Source organism: Palaemon carinicauda, chromosome 13 (genome assembly GCF_036898095.1).
Source record: "Palaemon carinicauda isolate YSFRI2023 chromosome 13, ASM3689809v2, whole genome shotgun sequence".
Classification (NCBI taxonomy): domain Eukaryota; kingdom Metazoa; phylum Arthropoda; class Malacostraca; order Decapoda; family Palaemonidae; genus Palaemon; species Palaemon carinicauda.
This window is the reverse complement of record NC_090737.1, coordinates 7,668,476-7,695,975: the sequence shown is the minus strand read 5'-3', so window position 1 is coordinate 7,695,975 and position 27,500 is coordinate 7,668,476. Positions and strand designations below refer to the sequence as shown.

General features: G+C 37.1%; 1 protein-coding gene across 1 annotated transcript in view; it reads left to right on the top strand.

Moving 5' to 3' along the window:
* Nlg3 (Neuroligin 3) overlaps positions 1-27,500 on the top strand; it is a 169,028-nt gene that overhangs the window by 130,172 nt on the left and 11,356 nt on the right. Inside the window, exons 5-7 of the mRNA XM_068385093.1 lie at positions 1-65; positions 4,948-5,099; positions 13,654-13,769. The exon at positions 1-65 is cut by the window's left edge and continues 158 nt beyond it. Of these exons, the coding sequence (XP_068241194.1) occupies positions 1-65; positions 4,948-5,099; positions 13,654-13,769 (333 nt within the window). The remainder of the gene's footprint in view (positions 66-4,947; positions 5,100-13,653; positions 13,770-27,500) is intronic.

Here is a 27,500-nt window from a genome sequence, read left to right as displayed (position 1 = left end):
TGGCTTCCCCCAACACCTTCCTTTACGTCTTCGATCATCACACTAAATACGGAGACTATCAGAACGTAAGTCGAGAGGTTCGGATTGACATCTTTTAGCCGCTGAAAATTTTGCTTCTGGTCCTGGTTTGTTTTTTTTTTTCTAGAAGGAAAACGAAGTGTTTTCGCCTCTATTTTCACAGAGGAATTATCAATTTCGATACTTTGCTATTGTTCTCTAGTCTTGGGTAGTGCCATAGCCTCTGTACCATGGTCTTCCACTGCCTTGGGTTAGAGTTCTCTTGCTTGAGGGTACACTCGGGCACACTATCCTATCTAATTTCTCTTCCTCTTGTTTTGTTAACACTTTTATAGTTTATCTAAGAAATATTTATCTTAAATTTGTTACTCTTCTTAAAATATTTTATTTTTCCTTGTTTCCTTTCCTCACTGGGCTATTTACCCTTTTGGGGCCCCTGGGCTTATAGCATCCTGCTTTTCCAAATAGGGTTGTAGCTTAGCAAGTTATAATAATAATAATAATAATAATAATAATAATAATAATAATAATATCGTGAGAGAAATTTCAAGCAAATCCTTTTTAGAAATGAGTGTCAATCAGTCTGATTAAGGAGTCTCATCGTACGCTCCGATTAAGTTTAGCAGCTATGATTAAAAGCAGATTTAATGATTAGTTTAAAGCAATTCAAGATATAATTCAAGTGTCGCAGGATGATATTTAGGAAAAAAAATTTGGGGCAACGTTTTGCAGATACATTAACTTTTATTCAGTTCGCAAGTGATTGACAGAGTCAATTTTGCGTCTGAAAATTTTATGTATTGGTGGAAATATCATTGACCGCATTTTTCTTAAAATACAAGCAAATTATTATTATTATTATTATTATTATTATTATTATTATTATTATTATTATTATTATTATTATTATTATTATTATTATTATTATTATTATTACTTGCTAAGCTACAACCGTAGTTAGAAAAGCAGGATGCTATAAGCCCAAGGGCCCCAACAGGGAAAATATCACAGTGAGGAAAGGAAACTAGGGAAAATAAATTATTTTAAGAACAGTAACAACGTTGAAATAAATATTTCCTATATAAATTATAAAAACTAACAAAACAAAAGGAAGAGAAATTAGATGAAATAGTGTGCCCGAGTGTACTCTCAAGCAAAAGAACTCTAACTCAAGACAGTGGAAGACCTTGGTACAGAGGTTATGGCACTACCCAGGACTAAAGAACAATGGATTGATTTTTGAGTGCCGTTCTCCTAAAAGAGCTGCTTACCATAGCTAAAGTGTCTCTTCTACCCTTACCAAAAGGAAGGTAACCACTGAACAATTACAATGCAGTAGTTAACCCCCTTGGGTGAATATGAATTGTTTGGTAATCTCAGTGTTGTCAGGTGTATGAAGAGAGAGGAGAATGTGGAAAGAATAAACCAGATTATTCGGTTTATGTGTAGACAAAGACAAAATGAGCAGTAACCAGAGATAGTTAAGCCCTTGATTTATGAACAAGTAAACAAATTTATCTGGTTAACTTATTACCAAATACCGTGATTGCAATATGTCCTAAGAAGACAAAGGTTTTATAACTTCCTGACATTGCGCAGTAATATTTCTTCCGTTATAACAAGACACTCCAACAGAACGAATCAAATCGCGTGTTTTTGCCTAAGGTTGCGTTAGAACTGCTCTATGCTTCATACCTCCTTGATTTAATGCATTGTTTAAAGGTTTAAAGGCCGCTCATGAATGGCAGAGGCAAGGGACAGTGACATTGCCCTATCGAGTAGGACAATGACCTAGACTGACCATATATACATATGATCAGTGCCCAAGGCCCCTCTCCACCCAAGCTAGGACCAAGGAGGGCCAGGCAATGGCTACTGATGACTCAGCAGGTAGACTTATAGGCTTTCCCAAAAGCCTATGGTGAGCTTGTAGCGACCAAAGGAACTAACGAGTTTGAGCGGGACTCGAACCCCAGTCTGGCATTCACCAGTCATGGACGTTACCACATCGGCCACCACAACCTTTAGACATTGACATAGTTTTATGTACTGTTAATAATTTGCCGTAAAAAAAACGGTAAAAATCCAGTGATAAATGTTGCCAGGCATCTACCGTTTTAAAAATGGATATATTGACGTTAAGGAGTGATATCACGGAAATCAATTCGTAAAAGATAATAACCAAGTAGGGTAAAAATTTCGGTCGCCTGTAATTTACTGAAATACGGCTGAGAACATTATATTTTTACGGATAATTTCCGATTAAAATTACGGTTTTTTTTTAACAGTGAAGTACTAACCCCAGTTCTATTCAAAGGTCTCACAATAGATTTTGACGATTATGGAAAAGCAGGTCCCCTAAGAGAAGTAAATGTAATTGATATTAAATTTTCAAAAATTTCTTATATTCCGTTTGTATGGAAGCTTGCAGTTTCAAGGTTTGTTATGTATAGAGTCTTTAAGAGAAGTAAGTGCGATTGAAATTGAATTATCAAAAGTCTCTTTGACTCTGCTTGTATGAAAGCTTTGGTCTAAAATTAAAAGAGTAAAGGCATATTAAGTTTTACTTCAGTCATATTATTTTGATTTGAACTCCAAAGGTATTATATATTTCATCAGCATAATCATTCGAATTTCAGAACTTCCTCGGGCTGATAAAAAATTCGATATAAATAAAGGATGCCTTCTGTCAGTGAAACTCAACATCGGGTTTATCTCGAATCAATAAAAAAAAAAAAAAAAAAAAAAAAAAAAAACTAATTTTAATGGAAAAATCTCCGTAAAAATATACTGATCTCGGCGTGTTCAGTAAAATACATCATCCTCATCATCATCTCCTCCTACGCCAATTAACGCAAAGGGCCTCGGTTAGATTCCGCCAGTTGTCTCTATCTTGAGCTTTTAATTCAGTATTTTTCCATTCATCATCTCCTAGTTCGCGCTTCATAGTCCTCACCCATGTAGGCCTGGGTATTCCAACCCTTCAAGCGCCTTGTGGAGCCCAGCTGAACGTCTGGTAAACTAATTTATTTTTTTACCCTACTTTGTTATAATCTATTACTTGTTGGTGACCTTAATACCACTCCTTATATCAATATATCCGTTTTTAAAACGGTAAATGCCTGGCAACATTTATTCTAGGATTTTTTTTTTTTTTTTTTTTTTTTTTTTTTTTTTTTTTTTTTTACAGAGTAAAATACAGGCGACCGTAATTTTACCGTACTTTGTTATCATCTTTTACTGGTTGGTGACCGTAATATCACTCTTTTACGTTAATATATCCCTTTTTAAAACGGTAGATGCCTGGCAACATTTATTCCAGGACTTTTACCGTTTTTGCTCTGAAATAAATTTAAAATATTTTTTTATATAATGCGATCTTAAATTTTTTAAAATGCTGATGTTATTCAAAATATTGTGATCTATACTTTATTTTCAATTTGGAACTGTTTAAATCTCCAGGTAACATTAAGAATACTTTTTTTATATCATATTTCTTTTCCACATTTGAAAAGAGCTAAATAAGTTGAATGTTATTCAAAAATGTATAGAGTTAATTGCTGATAATATCAGGAATTCGAATTTAAGAATTGCTTTGTGTTTCCTGTGTCTGATGGAATTCATATTTTTTCATTATTGTTAATTTTTCATTTTTGTCTACATTCTAAAAAAGGGACAATAATTAGTGACTGAATTTTTTTTTCAAGAATTCAAATATTGAATTGGTTTTTCATATTTCATTATTGTTAATTTTTCATTTTAGTTTACATTCTAAAAAAGGGACAATAATTAGTGACTGAATTTTTTTTTTCAAGAATTCAAATATTGAATTTATTTCATTATTTTTTTGTATTATATTTATAATTAGCAGATTTCCAAATGTTTCAATTTGCACACGAGAAAATTATATCTTCCAACATGTCAATTTACTTCTTTACTTCAAATTTTCTATTTCTAGCTAAAATGTAGAATCTCTATAAGTAATTAGTAATAATAGATATTACCACTAAACTTTAACCATAGTTTTAATTCGAGTTGTTTTTCTCTACACTGTTAAAAATTTCCCCATAAAAATATACCGTTTTCAGCCGTATTTCAGTAAATTACAGGCGACCGTAATTTGTACCCTAGGTTGTTATCCTCTTTTACAGGTTGGTGACCGTAATATCACTCTTTTACGTCAATATAACCGTTTTGAAAACGGTTAGAAATCCTGGCACAAATGTAGCCAGACATACAGTATATCGTTTTAAAAACGGATATATTAACGTAAAGTAGTGATATTACGGTCACCAACCCGTAAAATATGATAACAAACTAGGGTAAAAATTACGGCCGCCTGGAATTTGCTGAAATACGGCTAAGAACAGTATATTTTACGGGGAATTTCCGATTAAAAATACGATTTTTTTTAATAGTGAACAGTCCAAAAGAACTAAAAAGAAATGATCATATGTTGATCAAAATGATGTATGTGTAGGTAAAAGAGAAATGATCCGTAACCCGAGAAAGGGATCCACCGTATTATTATTATTATTATTATTATTATTATTATTAATATTATTATTATTATTAGTAGTAGTAGTAGTAGTAGTAGTAGTAGTAGTAGTAGTAGTAATGATATTATTATTATTATAATCATAATTGTTAACATTATTGTTATTATTATTATTATCATTATTATTATTGTTATTATTATTAATATAATTATTAATATTATTATTATTATTAGTATTATCATTATTATTAATATTATAATTATTAGTATTAATAATGATATTATTATTATCATTATTATTATCATCATTATTATCATCATAATTATTTTTATTATTATAATTACTGTTATTATTATTATCATTATTATTATTATTAATATCATTATCATTATCATTATTCCTCTTATTATCATCATCAATCCTCTTTCAGAGGGTCGGCTGCGTCCACGGAGAAGAGCTGCCGTATATTTGGGGAGCGCCCTTAGTAACCCACTCTGGTCATTTTCCCAACAACTTCACACAAGCTGAGGTCAAACTCTCCGAAGCCATGCTCAGATATTGGACGAACTTCGCTAGGGGAGGGTAAGTCCGGATTAGATTTATTTAGAGCCTTCTAAAGCTAGCTAAAAGTTGCTGTTATTATTATTGTTGTTGTTATTATTATTGTTATTATTATTATTAGTATCATTATTAGTAGAATCATTATTATTATTATCATTATTATTATTGTTATTATTATAATAATGATAATGATTATTATTATTATTATTATAATTGTTCTTAATATCATTATTAGTAGAATCATTATTGTTATTATTATTATTATTATTATTATTATTATTATTATTATTGTTATTGCTATTATAATTGTTATTAGTATCATTATTAGTAGAATCATTATTATTATTATTATTATTATTATTATTATCATTATTATTATAATAGTAGTAATGATTATTATTATTATTATTATTATTATTGTTATTAGTATCATTATTATTATCATTATTATTATAATTATGATCATTATTATTGTATTCATTTTTATTGTTATAATCATTATTATTATTATTGTTGTTGTCGTTGTTGTTGTTGTTGTTGTTGTTAGTGATGTTGTTGTTATTGGTATGTCGCTTTCTCATTGTTAACAGTAATTCCCCCTTTTCAATTTTACCTTTGTTATTTATGGATATCATTTAACTTCTGGTGCATATATCATTTTTAATTATAGTATTTTCAAATTCATTTTATCAAACTCATTTTCCTCTTGTTCGGTTTCTGTCAATTTTCCCCCGTTTGGTGCAATTTATGTGTATTTTTATTTCTTATTTCTAATTAATTATATTGATTTATTCTATTTAACAGTTCCAGTTTTCCCCTTCTTTCCCTTTATCATTGTTTTTTTTTTATCATTCATTAAGCGTTTTCTTTCACTTCTCATCAAGCTGGTATTTTCCCTGTTATGTATTTCAATTACTAAGTTGCTGGTTGGCCAAGGCACCAGCCACTCGTTGAGATACTACCGCTAGAGAGTTAGTGGGCCCTTTGACTGGCCAAATGCTACTACATTGGATCCCTTTCTCGGGTTACGGCTCATTTCTCCTTTATCTACACATACATCGACTAGTCTGCTTTACGTTCTTCATTCAAAAATAAAGAAATGTTTTTGTTCTCTTTGCTTCGCTTGTTTTTCCTTCTCTGCAAATCAGTATATTTTATTTCACTTCAAAATAATGTCTTTTGTGCTTCATTTTACATTAAAGCAATGTTTTTTCTGCCATGATTCATGTTAAAACAAAGTATTGTTTTTTTATCCGCATTTCATTTCGTATTAATGTATTTCCTGATTTATTTTACATCAGAGCATTGGTTCGCATGCATGTATGACTTCCAATGAAATTAACGTTATGTTTTTTTCTGTTTCATTTAACTTCAAAACAATGCTATATCATTACGTCAACACTAATCTTTCCCTGAGACTTTTGACACTTCCCATTTTTCTATCATTCATTTCCCCTATTTCTCGTTTCTCTCTCCATTTTCTTTGAGATCTTATCCTCTGCTCTCATTCTTTTCGTAATGTGAAGCTGCTATAATCTTTTCCCCTGCGCTTTTACTCTTATTTTTACTCTTTCGTTTTTTCATTGTCTTTCCCTTCCTCGTTTTTTCTTCTCGTTAATTGTTTTAGGTTCCATTTTGGTTCATTTAATTAACCGTTTCTTTTAATCTTAGCAGCGTTGGTGTGTGTTTTACTTTATGTTTATTTTCGCTGGAAACCTGAACATTTTTTTCAGTTACAATGATTATTTTTACTCCATTTTTTCCATGACATGAGTCATGGTAAGAGAAATCACGTGATAATGAATTACGAGTCATGGATAACATGAAATTTTAGTCATATAAATATAACAATACTAAAATGAGTCAAAAGGAAATTGACAAGTTAAAACAAGTTATAGGAAAACTGGTAATATGAAAGATAATTTTAGTATTGTTACATTTCTGTGGAATAAATTTCCTGTTATTCATGACTCGTAATTCATTATTCATTATCACATGACTTTTCTTTCCATGACTCATGTTCTCATTTTAGATTTATTCATCTTTCCATGACTCATTTTCATGGGATTTATTTTTCCATGACTCATTTTCATGTGATTTATCTTTTCATGACTCATTTTGCCTGTGATTTATCTTTCCATGACCCATTTTCCTGTGATTTATTTTTCCATGACTCATTTTCCTGTGATTTATCTTTCCATGACTCATTTTGCCTGTGATTTATCTTTCCATGACTCATTTTCCTGTGATTTATCTTTCCATGACTCATTTTCCTGTGATTTATCTTTCCAAGACGCATTTTCCTGTGATTTATCTTTCCATGACTCATTTTCCTGTGATTTATTTTTTCGTGACTCATTTTCTCGTGACTTATCTTTCCATGACTCATTTTCCTGTGATTTATTTTTTCGTGACTCGTTTTCTCGTGACTTATCTTTCCATGACTCATTTTTCTGTGATTTATCTTTCCATGACTCATTTTTCTGTTATTTATCTTTCCATGACTCATTTTCCTGTGATTTATTTTTCCATGACTAATTTTCCTGTGATTTATCTTTCCATGACTCATTTTCCTGTGATTTATTTTTCCGTGACTCATTTTCCTGATTTATCTTTCCATGACTCATTTTACCTGCTATTTATCTTTCCATGACTCATTTTCCTGCGATTTATCTTTTCATGACTCATTTTCCTGTGATTTATCTTTTCATGACTCATTTTCCTGTGAATTACCTCTTCATGACTCATTTTGCCTGTGATTTATCTTTCCATGACACATTTTGCCTCGGATTTATTTTTCCATTACTCATTTTCCTGTGATTTATTTTTCCATGACTCGTTCCCATACTATTGGTCTTTCCATGACTTGTTCCCTTACTATAACATTTTATTCAAATAAATCATTTTATGATTCAGTTTCATTTTCGTTATCCAGGAATTCTATTTTCTGTCTAACACTTTCCCCCTGCATTTCCCTAATATAGTTTTTCTTGTTTCTATTCTTCCTTTTGACATTTGGATTTTCCATAATTGCGTTTTTTATTTATTTTAATTATTTATTTTTTTTTATTTTTTGCTTTACATGTATAATACTTTTACCAGGAATTCTATTTTCTGACTAACATTTTTCCCCTGCATTTCTCTATTATAGTTTTTCTTATTTCTATTCTTCTTTTTGACTTTTGGTTCTTCCATAATTGCGTTTTTTATTTATTTTATTTTACTTTTTTTTTTGCTTTACATGTATAATACTTTCACCTTCAATTTTTCTTATGTTTTGTGTAAATATTCATCGTGTTTTCCGAGTTTGTGTTGTAATTCCTCTTTCTAATATGTTTTTTTTCTTTCTTTTTTTTTACTACTCTATATGTATAGTACTTTCATCTCTCAGGTTTTTGTATGTTTTGCGTAAATATACTTTATGTTTTCTGAGTTTGTCATTTTTACACCATTCTCCTCTTTAGCTTTTACTTCCTCCTCTGCTACCTGACTTATATTTACAATTTGCGTCACTTTTATTTCTGTATCTCACTATGTTATTTAAAATCACCATCCTTTGTAGTGTCGATGTCACTTTTTACACATTAAGTAATCACGATTTATTTATTGTTTTCACTCATTTTTCTTGCAATATTTCCTCTCGAGTTTTACGTCAATTCCATTTTCATTTTTACATATTTTTCTTAGATTTTGGTTGGGGAGATGATATTTTTCAGCTACTCGCTTCTATCATTTTTAGTATTTAATATTACAGATCTCTCTCTCTCTCTCTCTCTCTCTCTCTCTCTCTCTCTCTCTCTCTCTCTCTCTCTCTCTCTCTCTCTCTCTCCAGGCTTTTCTCGTGGAGATGATGATATTTTTCAGCTACTCGCTTCTATCATTTTTAGTATTAGATATTACAGATTCTCTCTCTCTCTCTCTCTCTCTCTCTCTCTCTCTCTCTCTCTCTCTCTCTCTCTCTCTCTCTCTCTCTCTCTCTCTCTCTCTCCTCTCTCTTTGAATATTTCCTCTCGAGTTTTACGTCAATTCTATTTTCATTTCTACATATTTTTCTTAGATTTTGTTCGTGGAGATGATGATACTTTTCAGCTACACACTTCTATAATTTTTAGTATTTGATATTACAGATCTCTCTCTCTCTCTCTCTCTCTCTCTCTCTCTCTCTCTCTCTCTCTCTCTCTCTCTCTCTCTCTCTCTCTCTTTGAATATTTCCTCTCGAGTTTTACGTCAATTCTATTTTCATTTCTACATATTTTTCTTAGATTTTGTTCGTGGAGATGATGATACTTTTCAGCTACACACTTCTATAATTTTTAGTATTTGATATTACAGATCTCTCTCTCTCTCTCTCTCTCTCTCTCTCTCTCTCTCTCTCTCTCTCTCTCTCTCTCTCTCTCTTTGAATATTTCCTCTCGAGTTTTACGTCAATTCTATTTTCATTTCTACATATTTTTCTTAGATTTTGTTCGTGGAGATGATGATACTTTTCAGCTACACACTTCTATAATTTTTAGTATTTGATATTACAGATCTCTCTCTCTCTCTCTCTCTCTCTCTCTCTCTCTCTCTCTCTCTCTCTCTCTCTCTCTCTCTCTCTCATCACAAAAGTTGTTAATTAATTCCCTAGCTTATATTTTACATTTTTATTCCAGCTTGTTGTTCGCTTATATTTCCGTTATAGCTAATCTTATATAATATTCAAATAACCATTGTTGCATTCCTCATGTTCAATCAATACCAATCTCTGTTTTGGCTCGTTTTGCTTCCTTTTTTCACTCAAAAGAATCAGATCTTCCATTTCAAGGAAGTCACTGTTACCTTGTTATTCCCCTTTCCTTGTTTATGAGGTATGTGGTTTTATTTATTATTATTTGTGTCTGAGCATCGCGCACTCCGCTTTCATGTCTCCCTTACTGTTTTTCCTTTCATCCAGGTCCAATTTTCCCATCGTTTAGTTTTTCATCTTTTGCTGTGTGTTTTTCCCTCTCTTCATTTATCATCTTGTATCTCCCTCTCGTTGCGTTTCTTAACCCAGTGCGTGTGTGTGTGTGTTTGTTGGCAGGCGTGGGAGTGCTTGGTCCCTTTACTGTGTTGTTTTTTGCTTGTTTAAAGGTTTAAAGGCCGCTCATGAATGACAGGGGCAAGGAACAGTGACATTACCCTATCGAGCAAGACAATGCTTGACCATGCTTCCTCTCCACCCAACCTAAGACCAAGGAGGGCCTGACAATAGGTTTATAGGCCGCTCATGAATGGCTGGGCCAAGGAACAGTGACATTACCCTATCGAGCTGGACAATACCGTAGAGACTGACCTTACACGCATATAATCAGCGCCCAAGCCCCCTCTCCACCCAAACTGAGTCCAAGGAAGGCTAGGGAATGGCTGCTTATGACTCAGCAGATAGACCTATAGGCTCTCTCAAACCTTCCTCTCCTTAGCTCACAAGGAGGGTGAGGTTGCAGCGACCGAAGAAACTAACGAGTTAGAGCGGGACTCGAACACCAGTCTGGCGTTCACCAGTCAGAGACGTTACCACATGGGCTACCAGAACCCTTTGTTTTATATATTTACTTTACTTCATCCTCCCTTTAAACTTTTCACATTTTGTCCAATTTCGAATCTGTGTTTTTACGCCTCAACCTTCCGCCACCTTTGTTTTCTCAGCGTTGCATTTTTCCTCCGCTATATTTCCTTGATATTTTTTCACGGAATAATTCTTCCGGGGATCTAACCTCTCTCAAACGCTTCCCCCTCCCCCCTTTCCCTCAGTCTTTCTTTCATAAAAGGCCGATTAAACCTTTGTGTCAAGTCGTTAGTCAATGCGTTTTGTTTGCCTTCCTTCCGACGGCTGTCAGTTTAGGGGTGTTTGTGTGTCTCGGATTTACCTCGTTTTTCGTGGGTTCTAATAAGCTATAATGAGCGCAATTATTATTATTTTTTTTTTAATGACGTTTCTCGACGGAGCGCTTTTTATTTCGGCGGTCGCGATCATGGTGATCTCACCAGTAGCGCTTCAGTCCTCCGACGTGTACTGCGCTATTCACTTTGTCTTTATTATTAATAAGTCAATAGATGATTTTCTATTATAATCAACTTTATCTCACCAGCAGCGCGTCATTCCTCCAACATGTTCTGCGCTATTTACTTTGTCTTTATTATTATCAAGTCAATAGATGATTTTGTATTATCATAATCCCCTTTACCTCATGAGCAGCTCTTCAGTCCTCCAACATGTACTGAGCTCTTCACTTTATCTTACGTGTGATCAAGTGTAGCAGTGTTTTTCTTTTATCATAATCAACTTTACCTCACCAGTTACTCTTCAGCCCTCCAACGTGTATTGCGGTATTTCCTTTGTCTTTAAAATAATCAAGTCTAGCAGTGTTTTTATATGATTATACTCAACCTTCCTTTTCTTTTTCTCTTCGGCAGAGATTATTATATAACTACCATACTACTCTTGCTCGTTTAGTAAATTGCTTATATTTGGATATGCTAAACCAAATCCTATTAAACATAACAGCAGCAAAGAACGACAGTTACTCGATATTTACTCGTGCAATACACGTATTGATCGTAATGATCTAAAAAGTAATGCCTACTTTTTTCCACGGCTATAAAAAAAATATATTCAAAATATAGTTAGTAATAACGAGGTATTATTTTCGAATACACATCAAACAGAACGAACTCATGAATATTAATATGTAATGATGAATTTTGTTTCATTTCATAATTAACGCCATTGTGCATTTGCATTCAGATGTTCATTTGATAATAATTTTTTTTTTTTTTTTTTTTTTTTTTGGGGGCGGTAATGAGTCTCATACATCAGAATTTTCCGAAAGATTTCGGACACGCGAAATGGTCGCTATTTTCGCCTGTTTATGCAAACTCGGTACTTAAGCGCTCGTCTATTGTTTATTCACTCGTGGGTTTAATAGCAAGGCCTTCATAATAGATGGACATCGGAATAAAGAAAGCTTCGTTTAACTCAAAATACCATCGTGCTCAGTATGCAGCTATTTTTTCCCCGTTGGTTTTACCTTTATTTCATTTATTATTCCTATAATTTTTTATTTCTTTTTAGTGCCATAGCCTCTGTACCATGGCCTTCCACTGCCTTGGGGTAGAGTTCCCTTGCTTGAGGGCACACTTGGACACACTATTCGATCTTATTTCTCTTCCTCTTGTTTTGTTAAAGTTTTTATAGTTTATGTAGGAAATATTTATTTGAATGTTGTTACTGTTCTTAGAATATTTTATTCTTCCTTGTTCCTTTCCTCACTGGGCTATTTTCCCTGTTGGAGCCTGCTTTTCCAAGTAGGGTTGTAGCTTAACAAGTAATAATAATAATAATAATAATAATAATAATAATAATAATAATAATATCTTTTACCTTATTACTTTATTTATCAGAACTTTGTTTTCATTATTCCAACCATCTACTTAATTGTTTTTGTTATTGTTTTATTTTCCTTTTTTTCCGTTTCTCCAATTGTTTTAATTAATAATTTTTTTTCTCATTTTAACCTCAATCTTCAATATACCCTTATTGTTTTATTATTGAATCTTTTTCCCTTTAAGCCTACACTTTAAAAAAAACCCTTAATTAAATCGAAAATTCACCGTTAAGATATACTGTTTTCAGCTGTATTTCAGTAAAATACAGGCGACCGTAATTTTGACCCTACTTTGTTATTATCTTGTACGGGTTGGTGACCGTAATATCACTCCTTTACGTCAATATATCCCTTTTCAAAACGGTAAAAATCCTGGAATAAATGTTGCCAGACATTTATTGTTTTTAATGCACATTTTTAACTTTTTTAATGCAAATTTTTAACAGTGTATTTCTTTTTATACTCAAATATTTCAAGTGAATATATCCGTTTTTAAAATGGTAAAAATCTTGGAATAAATGTTGCCAGGTATTTACTTGTTTTTTAATGCAATTCTTTAAGTTTTAAGTTTTTTTAGTGCAAATTTTTAACAATGTATTTCTATTTATACTTAAATATTTCAAGTCAATATATCCGTTTTTTAGATAGTAAAAATCCTGGAATAAATGTTGCCAGGCTTTTACCGTTTCTAATGCAAATTTTTAACTTTTCTTTAATGCATATTTTTAACTTTTTTTAATGCAATTTTTTTACTTTTTTAATGCAAATTTTTAAGTCTTCTTTTAATGCAAATTCTTACTTTTTTTTTTAATGCAAATTCTTACTTTTTTTAATGCAAATTCTTACTTTTTTTTTAATGCAAATTCTTACTTTTTTTTTAATGCAAATTCTTACTTTTTTTTTAATGCAAATTCTTACTTTTTTTAATGCAAATTTTTAACTTTTCTTTAATGCAAATTCCTAAGTGTGTTTCTTTTTTATATTTACCCTTTAACCACAGCATATCCCTCATCTTATCTCGAATTGTGAAACCATTTTCCTGAAGATTCCTTCTAAAATGTCGACAAGCAAAAGGACTCAGCTATGCAGATTCCCCCCCCCCCTCTTTCGTTGCTCTCGACTTCAGTGGGGCAAGACTTGGAGCTCACTTTTGCCTTCCCTCTTTCCAGGAATCCCAATGATCCAGCGGTGATTTCGCAGGATGGTCGGATGCCTGAAAAGACCCGCGTCCAGACGCTGGAATGGCCCCCTTACGACGGAATGCATCGGAAGTACTTGGATATAGGTAGGTTTTTTTTTACTTTTTTTTTTTTTTCAAAAAATAGCATTATCTTTTTTTTTCTTTTCATTTTTTCAAAAAATAGCATTTTTTTTTTCTTTTCAAAAAATAGCATTTTTGTTTTCATTTCAAAAAATAGCATTTTTCCTTTCTGTTCAAAAAATAGCATTTTTTTTTTCTTTTCAAAAAATAGCATTTTTTTTTCTTTTTTTTTTTTTAAAATGGGACGAGCAATGTGCTGTTCGCTTGCCGTACATATAGAAGTAGGTTTTTATTGTATAAGAAACAATATTCAATACGGTCAATAGATATAGGCAGGCTTTTTCCTTTTACTTCTTTTCTTGGCTTCTTTAAGAAATAGCTTTATTTTGATTAAAAAAGGAACAAACAGTGTGCTATTTATAAGATCAGCCTATATATAGAAGTAGGTTTTATCAATTCTATTCCAGCAATCATGGAAAACAAAAAAGAGCAGCTATGTGTATTACTTAGATATAGGTATGTTTTTTTTTTCCTTTTACCTTTTTTTGGCTTCTTTAAAAGAAATAACTTTATTTTGATCAAAAGGGAACAAACAATGTGCTGTTTATAAGCTCGCCGTACATATAGAAGTAGGTTTTATTGTACAAGAAACTAGAGACAATACGATCAATTCTATCCCACAATTATGGAGAACAAAAAAGAGCCACTATGACTGTATAGTACTTAGATATAGGTAGGTGGTTTTTCCTTTTACTTCTGCTTTTTGACTTCTTTAAAAAATAGCATTGTTTTTATTAAAAAGGGAACAAACAATATGCTATTTATAAGCTCGATGTGTATATAGAAGTAGGTTTTATCAATTCTATCCCAGTAATCATTGAAAACAAAAAAGAGCAACTATATATAATACGTAGATATAGGTAGGATTTTTTTCATTTTATTTCTTCTTTTCTTGGCTTCTTTTAAAGAAATTGCGTTATTTTGATTGAAAGGTGACAAACAATGTGCTGTTTATAAGCTCGGTGTATATATAGAATTAGGTTTTATTATATAAGAAACAATAGTCAATACAATCTATAGATATAGGTAGGTTTTTTCCTTTTACTTCTTTTCCTGGCTTCTAATAAATACAGCATTCTTCTTCTTCCTCTTCTTTGCATTTTTTCCCACCTTTATGTGGGGTCGATGTAGACAAAGAAGAAGAAGAAGAAGAAGAAGAAGAATGCTATTTTTATAAGAATCCAAGAAAAGAAGAAGTATTATTAGCATTATTTTGTTTAAAAGTGGACAAACAATGTGCTGTTTATAATCTCGACGCACATGTAGAAGTAGGTTTTATTATATAAAAAACAGTAGACAATGCGATCAATTCTACCCCAGCAATCATGGAAAACAAAAGAGCAACTACGACTGTATAGTGAAGATTTATGGATATGATAGACGTTTTATTTACCACTGTCCTAAATAAAAATTAGCATAAACAAAGCCAATGAGAGGTAGATACTCAACTTTGGCGAAAAAGAGGAAGCCAATTCACAAAACGAATCATCAAAATTTGCGAAAAAAGCGCCCCCAAAACTTAACCGCACTGTAGCCATCAGCTGCGTTCAAAGGAATGAGAAGCAGGAACGTCTAGGGGCACTGGAAGTTGTTAGGATGTGTAACGGCTCCTTTCTTATCCTTCCCCGCAGTGGATTAGACTGGGTAAAGTATGTTTGGGGTGCAGATATCTATGGTTATCTTAGAATACGTCCCAGATTATACACGATATCTTCGGATACGTCCCTGATGATAAACGATATCTTCGGATGCATCCCTGATGATAAACGATATCTTCGGATGCATCCCTGATGATAAACGATATCTTCGGATACGTCCCTGATGATAAACGATATCTTCGGATGCATCCCCGATTATACACGATATCTTGGGATACGTCCCTGATTATACACGATATCTTGGGATACGTCCCTGATTCTACACGATATCTTGGGATACGTCCCTGATTCTACACGATACCTTGGGATACGTCCCCGATTCTACACGATACCTTGGGATACGTCACTGATTCTACACGATATCTTGGGATACGTCCCCGATTCTACACGATACCTTGGGATACGTCCCTGATTCTACACGATACCTTGGGATATGTCCCTGATTATACACGATACCTTGGGATACGTCCCCGATTCTACACGATATCTTGGGATACGTCCCCGATTCTACACGATACCTTGGGATACGTCCTCGATTCTACACGATATCTTGGGATACGTCCCCGATTCTACACGATATTCTTGGGATGCGTCCCCGATTCTACACGATATTCTTGGGATACGTCCCCGATTCTACACGATATCTTGGGATACGTCCCTGATTCTACACGATATCTTGGGATACGTCACTGATTCTACACGATATCTTGGGATACGTCCCCGATTCTACACGATATTCTTGGGATACGTCCCCAATTCTACACGATATTCTTGGGATACGTCCCCGATTCTACACGATATTCTTGGGATACGTCCCCGATTCTACACGATATCTTGGGATACGTCCCTGATTCTACACGATATCGTGGGATACGTCACTGATTCTACACGATATCTTGGGATACGTCCCTGATTCTACACGATATCTTGGGATACGTCACTGATTCTACACGATATCTTGGGATACGTCCCCGATTCTACACGATATTCTTGGGATGCGTCCCCGATTCTACACGATATTCTTGGGATACGTCCCCGATTCTACACGATATTCTTGGGATACGTCCCCGATTCTACACGATACCTTGGGATACGTCACTGATTCTACACGATATCTTGGGATACGTCACTGATTCTACACGATATCTTGGGATACGTCCCCGATTCTACACGATATTCTTGGGATGCGTCCCCGATTCTACACGATATTCTTGGGATACGTCCCCGATTCTACACGATATCTTGGGATACGTCCCTGATTCTACACGATATCTTGGGATACGTCACCGATTCTACACGATATCTTGGGTTACGTCACTGATTCTACACGATACCTTGGGATACGTCCCCGATTCTACACGATATTCTTGGGATGCGTCCCCGATTCTACACGATATTCTTGGGATACGTCCCCGATTCTACACGATATCTTGGGATACGTCCCCGATTCTACACGATATCTTGGGATACGTCCCCGATTCTACACGATATTCTTGGGATGCGTCCCCGATTCTACACGATATTCTTGGGATACGTCCCCGATTCTACACGATATCTTGGGATACGTCCCTGATTCTACACGATATCTTGGGATACGTCACTGATTCTACACGATATCTTGGGATACGTCCCTGATTCTACACGATATCTTGGGATACGTCCCCGATTCTACACGATATTCTTGGGATGCGTCCCCGATTCTACACGATATTCTTGGGATGCGTCCCCGATTCTACACGATATTCTTGAGATACGTCCCCGATTCTACACGATACCTTGGGATACGTCCCTGATTCTACACGATATCTTGGGATACGTCACTGATTCTACACGATATCTTGGGATACGTCCCCGATTCTACACGATATTCTTGGGATGCGTCCCCGATTCTACACGATATTCTTGGGATACGTCCCCGATTCTACACGATATCTTGGGATACGTCCCTGATTCTACACGATATCACTGGATACGTCACTGATTCTACACGATATCTTGGGATACGTCACTGATTCTACACGATACCTTGGGATACGTCCCCGATTCTACACGATATCTTGGGATACGTCCCCGATTCTACACAATATTCTTGGGATGCGTCCCCGATTCTACACGATATTCTTGGGCGGGGACGCATCCCAAGAATATCGTGTAGAATCGGGGACGTATCCCAAGATATCGTGTAGAATCAGTGACGTATCCCAAGATATCGTGTAGAATCAGGGACGTATCCCAAGATATCGTGTAGAATCAGTGACGTATCCCAAGATATCGTGTAGAATCAAGGACGTATCCCAAGATATCGTGTAGAATCGGGGACGGATTCTACACGATATTCTTGGGATGCGTCCCCGATTCTACACGATATTCTTGGGATACGTCCCCGATTCTACACGATATTCTTGGGATGCGTCCCCGATTCTACACGATATTCTTGGTATACGTCCCCGATTCTACACGATATCTTGGGATGCGTCCCCGATTCTACACGATATCTTGGGATACGTCACTGATTCTACACGATATCTTGGGATACGTCCCTGATTCTACACGATATCTTGGGATACGTCACTGATTCTACACGATATCTTGGGATACGTCCCTGATTGTACACGATATCTTGGGATACGTCCCTGATTCTACACGATATCTTGGGATACGTCCCTGATTCTACACGATATCTTGGGATACGTCCCTGATTCTACACGATATCTTGGGATACGTCACTGATTCTACACGATATCTTGGGATACGTCCCTGATTGTACACGATATCTTGGGATACGTCCCCGATTCTACACGATATCTTGGGATACGTCACTGATTCTACACGATATCTTGGGATACGTCCCTGATTCTACACGATATCTTGGGATGCGTCCCTGATTCTACACGATATCTTGGGATACGTCACTGATTCTACACGATATCTTGGGATACGTCCCTGATTATACACGATATCTTGGGATGCGTCACTGATTCTACACGATATCTTGGGATACGTCCCTGATTATACACGATATTCTTGGGATACGTCCCCGATTCTACACGATATCTTGGGATGCGTCCCCGATTCTACACGATATTCTTGGGATACGTCCCCGATTCTACACGATATCTTGGGATGCGTCCCCGATTCTACACGATATCTTGGGATACGTCCCCGATTCTACACGATATTTTGGGATGCGTCCCCGATTCTACACGATATCTTGGGATACGTCCCCGATTCTACACGATACCTTGGGATGCGTCCCTGATTATACACGATACCTTGGGATACGTCCCCGATTCTACACGATACCTTGGGATACGTCCCTGATTATACACGATACCTTGGGATACGTCCCCGATTCTACACGATATCTTGGGATACGTCCCCGATTCTACACGATACCTTGGGATACGTCCCCGATTCTACTCGATATCTTGGGATACGTCCCTGATTCTACACGATACCTTGGGATACGTCCCTGATTCTACACGATACCTTGGGATACGTCCCTGATTCTACACGATATCTTGGGATACGTCCCTGATTCTACACGATACCTTGGGATACGTCCCCGATTCTACACGATATCTTGGGATACGTCCCTGATTCTACACGATACCTTGGGATACGTCCCCGATTCTACACGATACTTTGGGATACGTCCCCGATTCTACACGATACCTTGGGATACGTCCCCGATTCTACACGATATTCTTGGGATGCGTCCCCGATTCTACACGATATTCTTGGGATATGTCCCCGATTCTACACGATATCTTGGGATGCGTCCCCGATTCTACACGATATTCTTGGGATGCGTCCCCGATTCTACACGATATTCTTGGGATACGTCCCCGATTCTACACGATATCTTGGGATACGTCCCCGATTCTACACGATATTCTTGGGATGCGTCCCCGATTCTACACGATATCTTGGGATGCGTCCCCGATTCTACACGATATCTTGGGATGCGTCCCCGATTCTACACGATATCTTGGGATGCGTCCCCGATTCTACACGATATTCTTGGGATGCGTCCCCGATTCTACACGATATTCTTGGGATACGTCACTGATTCTACACGATATCTTGGGATACGTCACTGATTCTACACGATATCTTGGGATACGTCCCTGATTCTACACGATATCTTGGGATACGTCCCTGATTCTACACGATACCTTGGGATACGTCCCTGATTCTACACGATATCTTGGGATACGTCACTGATTCTACACGATATCTTGGGATACGTCCCTGATTCTACACGATACCTTGGGATACGTCCCCGATTCTACACGATACCTTGGGATACGTCCCCGATTCTACACGATATCTTGGGATACGTCCCCGATTCTACACGATATTCTTGGGATGCGTCCCCGATTCTACACGATATTCTTGGGATACGTCCCCGATTCTACACGATATCTTGGGATGCGTCCCCGATTCTACACGATATTCTTGGGATGCGTCCCCGATTCTACACGATATTCTTGGGATACGTCCCCGATTCTACACGATATCTTGGGATACGTCCCCGATTCTACACGATATTCTTGGGATACGTCCCCGATTCTACACGATATCTTGGGATGCGTCCCCGATTCTACACGATATCTTGGGATGCGTCCCCGATTCTACACGATATCTTGGGATGCGTCCCCGATTCTACACGATATTCTTGGGATGCGTCCCCGATTCTACACGATATTCTTGGGATACGTCACTGATTCTACACGATATCTTGGGATACGTCACTGATTCTACACGATATCTTGGGATACGTCCCTGATTCTACACGATATCTTGGGATACGTCCCTGATTCTACACGATACCTTGGGATACGTCCCTGATTCTACACGATATCTTGGGATACGTCACTGATTCTACACGATATCTTGGGATACGTCCCTGATTCTACACGATATCTTGCGATACGTCCCTGATTCTACACGATATCTTGGGATACGTCCCTGATTCTACACGATATCTTGGGATACGTCCCTGATTCTACACGATATCTTCGGATAGTCGTTCCTAGGGTTAGAACCTCTTGATACCTGACGGTAAATCTCTTGTAATATCACTCGCAGAAATATTATACAGTAGGAAGCTGCCGAAGGGAACCTTCCATCAGGACGTCATGGCTATCTCACACAAAAATAGATTTTTCCTACGTCAAAATCCGTTTTATTTACCACTGTTCTGACATCCATAGGCAAAGATGGGAAATTCAGCCCAATCCAGCTTCGAATGAATGGTGCACTGTGCATGGATGTGATCGATGTGTGATTGATGAGTTTCTGTATGTTTATACCCTACAATCTAAAGATTAGTAAACAGTGTGATGTGTATACATACTCTATAGCTTTTTTTTAGAAATGCTCTTTGGATGAAGAACCTTCGGCTTTAAATATATATATATATATATATATATATATATATATATATATATATATATATATATGATAAATAACAAATATACTACACGTATCTTATTTTAGTAACCTGCATAAACGCACACTTAGTACTGCATTTACCGTAGGGCTGCATGTTCATATATGCACTTGAGTGTACTCACCCCCATTTAAGTACTCAAGTCTGGCAAATGTGTTTTGCCCGTGTCATATGGTAAGTACCATCATTATTTCTTGTGTGTACGTAGCTAATTGCCCGTCTCCTCTGATCCTGGACTTAGATATGCCCTTTCTGCATGCATACGCAAAAGCAGTGTCTTGTTAGCGTGCGCTCTCCCCTCGACACGGCAGACTGTTAATTAAGCAGCTGTTCCTTTGATGCCTTGTCATTCTGAGACCCAGTTAATTAAAGACTTTCCTCCGGTCATATTTGATCAAATGAATAAAAAAAGAAAAAACACCCGATCTCGTTTTTCTCTCCCACTGATTTTTTTTTTTTTTTTTTTTTTTTTTTTTTTTTTTTTTTTTTTTTTTGAAATAAAAACGGGAGAATCTTCGCGTTCGACGGAAAGCCTTTCGCAATATCCCCTTCAGGGTTCTTTAACGTGACGTCAATCTCGTGTTTGACAAATCTGTGGCTTGAGGGTTTTCATTTTTGTCTTGCTTTGTCGTCCATCTTTAGTCAAAAAAATGTTTTCAAAGAGGATGTTTTCTTTCCTTGATGGTATTCATCACTTACTAAATGTTTTAAAGCTTTTATTTGCCATGTTGGCTGCTACTGGCGGTAGTCTGTAGGCTATTACTGACGGCAGTCTGTAGGCTGCTACTGACGGCAGTCTGCAGGCTACTACTGACGGCAGTCTGTAGGCTGCTACTGACGGCAGACTGCAGGCTACTACTGACGGCAGTCTGTAGGCTGCTACTGACGGCAGTCTGCAGGCTGCTACTGACGGCAGTCTGCAGGTAGGCTGCTACTGACGGCAGTCTGCAGGTAGGCTGCTACTGACGGCAGTCTGCAGGTAGGCTGCTACTGACGGCAGTCTGCAGGTAGGCTGCTACTGACGGCAGTCTGCAGGTAGGCTGCTACTATGTAGGCTGCTACTGACGGCATTCTGTAGGCTATTACTGACGGCAGTCTGTAGGCTGCTACTGACGGCAGTCTGCAGGCTGCTACTGACGGCAGTCTGCAGGCTGCTACTGACGGCAGTCTGCAGGCTGCTACTGACGGCAGGCTGCTACTGACGGCAGGCTGCAGGCTGCTACTGACGGCAGGCTGCAGGCTGCTACTGACGGCAGTTTGCAGGCTGCTACTGACGGCAATCTGCAGGCTGCTACTGACGGCAGTCTGCAGGCTGCTACTGACGGCAGTCTGCAGGTAGGCTGCTACTGACGGCAGTCTGCAGGTAGGCTGCTACTATGTAGGCTGCTACTGACGGCATTCTGTAGGCTATTACTGACGGCAGTCTGTAGGCTGCTACTGACGGCAATCTGTAGGCTGCTACTGACGGCAGTCTGCAGGCTGCTACTGACGGCAGTCTGCAGGCTGCTACTGACGGCAGGCTGCTACTGACGGTAGGCTGCTACTGACGGCAGTCTGCAGGCTGCTACTGACGGCAGTCTGCAGGCTGCTACTGAAGGCAGGCTGCTACTGACGGCAGGCTGCAGGCTGCTACTGACGGCAGTCTGCAGGCTGCTACTGACGGCAGTCTGCAGGCTGCTACTGACGGCAGTCTGCAGGCTGCTACTAACGGCATTCTGCAGGCTGCTACTGACGGCAGTCTGCAGGCTGCTACTGACGGCAGTCTGCTACTGACGGCAGTCTACAGGCTGCTACTGACGGCAGTCTGCAGTCTGCTACTGACGGCAGTCTGCAGGCTGCTACTGACGGCAGTCTGCAGGCTGCTACTGACGGCAGTCTGCAGGCTGCTACTGACGGCAGTCTGCAGGCTGCTACTGGCGGCAGGCTGCAGGCTGCTACTGACGGCAGGCTGCAGGCTGCTACTGACGGCAGTCTGTATTCCACTAGTGCCGGCAGTAAGTTCACCTACAGTTGGAAGAGTAACGGAAAAGGTCTAAATTCTGAAAGGTCTAAAAGTCTGATAAAATAGACTTGAAGGTTTAAGGGCCACTCATGAATGGTAGAGGCAAGGGACATTGACATTGCCCCAGCAAGCAGGACAATGCCCTAGAAACTGACCATATATTATATGATCAGCGCTCGAGCCCCCTCTCCACCCAAGCTAGGATCAGGGAGGGCCAGGCAATGGCTAATGATCACTCAGCAGATAGACCTATAGGCTCCCCCAAACCCATCAAAACTTAGCTCACAAGGATGGTAAGGTTGCAGGCACTACAGGCACTAACAAGTCTGAGCGGGACTCGAACCCCCGTCTGGCAAACGCCATGCTCTGCCGTTTAGACCTACTTATGCCGTTAATGTTGTTACCAGACGTCCATTTTGGTCAGCATCATTAAGTAACGTTAATTTCATAAGCTGTTGAAGCGTTTAAAGGATTTTGAAAGGACTGGTCTTAAAACTGCCACTAAATTGGTATTGGATTTAATTACCATAAGCTAGGACCTAAGTCGGCGAGTTCCCTATGTAAATTACAGATAAATAGTCAAACGAAAGCTGATTCGTTTCGGATTATTTGCCTATCTTTATTCGAAATACTTCAGTTACAATAATTTTTGAACTCTTGTAATCATCCAGCCAGTCCATTAAGTCCGTGAAAAGCTGACATTTTGTGTGTTGTTGTTTTTATTTCAAGCTGTAATTAGTTTTCATAGTGGCACAGCGCATTAGAGTGGCATTTGTTTCTATGCAAGCTTTTTTTTTTCATTTATTCTTTGTTCCTGTAAACTGTAATACACTGTAATAATCCCTCTTGTGCTTTTGTACTAGCCATGGAAAGCTCTCTCTCTCTCTCTCTCTCTCTCTCTCTCTCTCTCTCTGTATTTCCTCCGTGATAATCCTTTTGGGCCGTCGTTCGAGCTTATGGGACTGTTATGTAATAGCATTTCAGCAAACTCTCTCTCTCTCTCTCTCTCTCTCTCTCTCTCTCTCTCTCTCTATTGGGCACCAGCCGCCCATTGAGATATTACCGCTAAAGAGTTATGGGGTCTTTTTACTGGTCAGACAGTACTACAGTGGATCCTTCTCTCTGGTTTCGGTTCTTTCCCTTTGCCTACACAGACACCGAATAGTCTGGCCTATTATTTACGGATTCTCTTCTATTCTCATGCACTTGACAACACTGAGATTACCAAACAATTCTTCTTCTCTCAAGGGGTTAACCACTGCACTGTAATTGTTCAGTGCTACTTTCCTCTTGGTAAGGGTAGAAGAGAGACTTTAGCTATGGTAAGCAGCTCTTCTAGGAGGACACTCCAAAATCAAACCCTTGTTCTCTAGTCTTGGGTAGTGCCATAACCTCTGTACTATGGTCTTCCTCTGTCTTGAGTTGAAGTTTTCTTGCTTGAGGGTACACTCAGGCTCACTATTCTTTGTAATTTCTCTTCCTCTTGTTTTGTTAGTTTTTATAGTTTATATAGGAAATATTAATTTTAATGTTACTGTTCTTGAAATATTTTATTTTTCCTTGTTTCCTTTCTTCACTGGGCTATTTTCCCTGTTGGGGCCCCTGGGCTTATAGCATCCTGCTTTTACAACTAGTGTTGTAGCTTAGCAAATAATAATAATAATAATAATAATAATAATAATAATCCTTTTGGGCTTTCATTCGATCCTATGGGACTGTTATGTAATAGCACTTCAGCAAAACTCTCTCTCTCTCTCTCTCTCTCTCTCTCTCTCTCTCTCTCTCTCACCAAACTGTGACGTGAAGATTGTCTAATCAAGTAATAATTATTAAGAAAATACAAACTTAACACAACACAACTAACTCACTTCGATCCCTTTCGATTATTATTATTATTATTATTATTATTATTATTATTATTATTATTATTATTATAACGTAGGCAACTTTATTGTTGATTGTAGCAATACGTGTACGCTAGTTCTCCAAGGGCCACCCTGACGCCTCTCCCCAACACTGGGAGAAAAAAAAAAACTGTTTTATTGATGTTTTTTACTCTTGTGAATAGACTCTCGCTAAATCTGTTTGTGTTTCAAATATGAAGAAAAAAAATGCTTTTTTCTTTGTCACGTAAAGTTTTTGTTATATTTGTTTTCCTTCGTTTTATTTTTTGGTCATTATTAACACCTATTGTGGTTTTTTGTTGTCTACTATTTAAGGTTATTCTCCTTGTAATAATGCTCTTTTTATTCCTCCTCTTCTTCCTCTTGTCTCTCATTCTGTTCTTCTTCTTCTTTATCTTTTCTTCTTCTTCTTCTTCTTCTTCTTCTTCTTCTTCTTCTTCTTCTGATAGCTAAGTCAAAGGTCTTTCCCTCTTTATGTGTTGATATCTTCTTCTGTTTCTTTTTCTTTTTCTTCTTCTTCTTTTTCTGGTATCTAAGATAAAGGTTCCTTACCTCTTTATGTGTTAATATCTTCTTCTTCTTCTTCTTTTTCTGGTATCTAAGACAAAGGTCCCTTACCTTTTTATGTGTTGATATCCTCTTCTTCGTCTTCTGGTAGTTAAGACAAAGGTCCCGGACCTCTTTATTTGTTGATATCTTCTTCTTCTTCTTCTTCTTCTTCTTTTGGTATCAGACAAAGGTCCCTTCCCTCTTTATGTGTTGATATCCTCTTCTTCTTCTTCTTCTGGTAGTTAAGACAAGTGTCCCTTCCCTCTTTATGCGATGATATCTTCTTCTTCTTCTTCTTCTTCTTCTTCTTCTAGTAGCTAAACTAAGGTCCCTTCCCTCTTTATGTGTTGATATCGTCCTTCTTCAAAACCGCTCCCTTCATTTTCCCGAAGCCGCCAGTTTGGGCCCCAACCATTCATTCATCGTGGGATGTTTCCTCTGCCCATTTCGAGAAATTCGGGCTAGAGGCACCTCCAAATGGAGGCCGTGTTCAGGGAGTAGCACGCGATTCCTTAGAGCAGACACGAAGCCCAGTAAAAGAGGGTTTTAGGTTTTCTGTTGTTAGACACACCGCAGAAAACCTTTCTGAAAAATGATGGCTTAAAAGAGGTTTTAGGTTTTGAAACTATTTCTTTTCAGTGTGAAGTTGATCATTGTTTTTGTTTTGATAGATTTTTCTGTTAATTTTTTAGTTCTAAGCTGATCAATCGTATTGTTTTTTGGTGGATTTCTTGACTTGTTTTGTATGAATGTATGTAAGTTTTGAAAATCTCTTTCGTACCGGAAGCCGAGTATATTTTGTATGATATTGTATACTGAATGTTTGTCCCCTTTTAATAAAAATTATGTTATTTTCTAAAGATAATAATTTTATGAGTATCATATAAAGAATTATATTTCATATTGATTGCATAAAATCAATCGTTATTTCACCCAAGGTACCATTTAATCGTAATATTTTTTTAGCTTAAGCCAAAAAGTGAAGAAATTATATTTGAAATACAGTACAGACATCTCTCCTTGAAAGCGCCAAGGAAGAAATACGCATTTCGGAATTGCACGCATTTCGGAGATCTCCACTTGCGAAGGAATTGCATGTCCTATACGCCCACTAATGAAGGAAAACTCCATTCCTGGCGTAGGAGAGAATCTATTTTTCGGAGACTTTCAAAGTTACATTGAAAAAGTTTTGATGTTCTTGGAAAGTGTTTTCTTCGGCCGTTTACTTTTTTTCTTCTTCTTCTACTTTCTTCACATCCATTTGGCACGAGTCGTGTCGTCTACGCCTGAGGAGGAGAGAAGAAGAAAAAAAAATAATAAAAAGTCCAGTAGGGGAGATTTCCTTATCGCTTGGGCGCGGAGTTTGACAAAGAGGATTATTGAGATCGGCTTCAATGCGAGGAAAAAAGGTGGGGAGGGAGGCTATAGATTTGGCACTGTACTATAGAAATGATTTCACCTCAAATTATAACACTGAGGGAGAGATATATGGGAGACACCGATAGAGAGAGAGAGAGAGAGAGAGAGAGAGAGAGAGAGAGACTTGTCAACTGTTTCCCCTTAAAGAAATCCAAAGATAGTTGGGGAGCTTCAGTACAAGTCTTGAATTAACACACACACAGAGAGAGAGAGAGAGAGAGAGGGAGAGAGAGAGAGAGAGAGAGAGAGAGACTTGTAAACTGATTCTCCTTATAGAAATTCAAAGAGTAGGGGAACTTCAGTACATGTCTTAAATTAACACTGAGAGAGAGAGAGAGAGAGAGAGAGAGAGAGAGAGAGATGTAAAATGTTGCTCCTTAAAGAAATTCAAAGATAGTATGGGAACTTCAGTAAATGTCTTGAATTAACCCTGAGAGAGAGAGAGAGAGAGAGAGAGAGAGAGAGAGACTGTTTATCCTTAAAGAAATTCAAAGATTGTTGGGGAACTAAATTAAATGTCTTAAATGTTTAAAATTGAATGTTGAGAGTGCCAGTCCATTCATAAAATATCTGGAAAATTCCGTCTGAAAATACAACTAGAGTAATCCCTTAATTACTGATGTCCTTCAGAAAGGAGAATGGAAATATATATATATATATATATATATATATATAAGACACAAACACACACTGGCCAAATGCCCA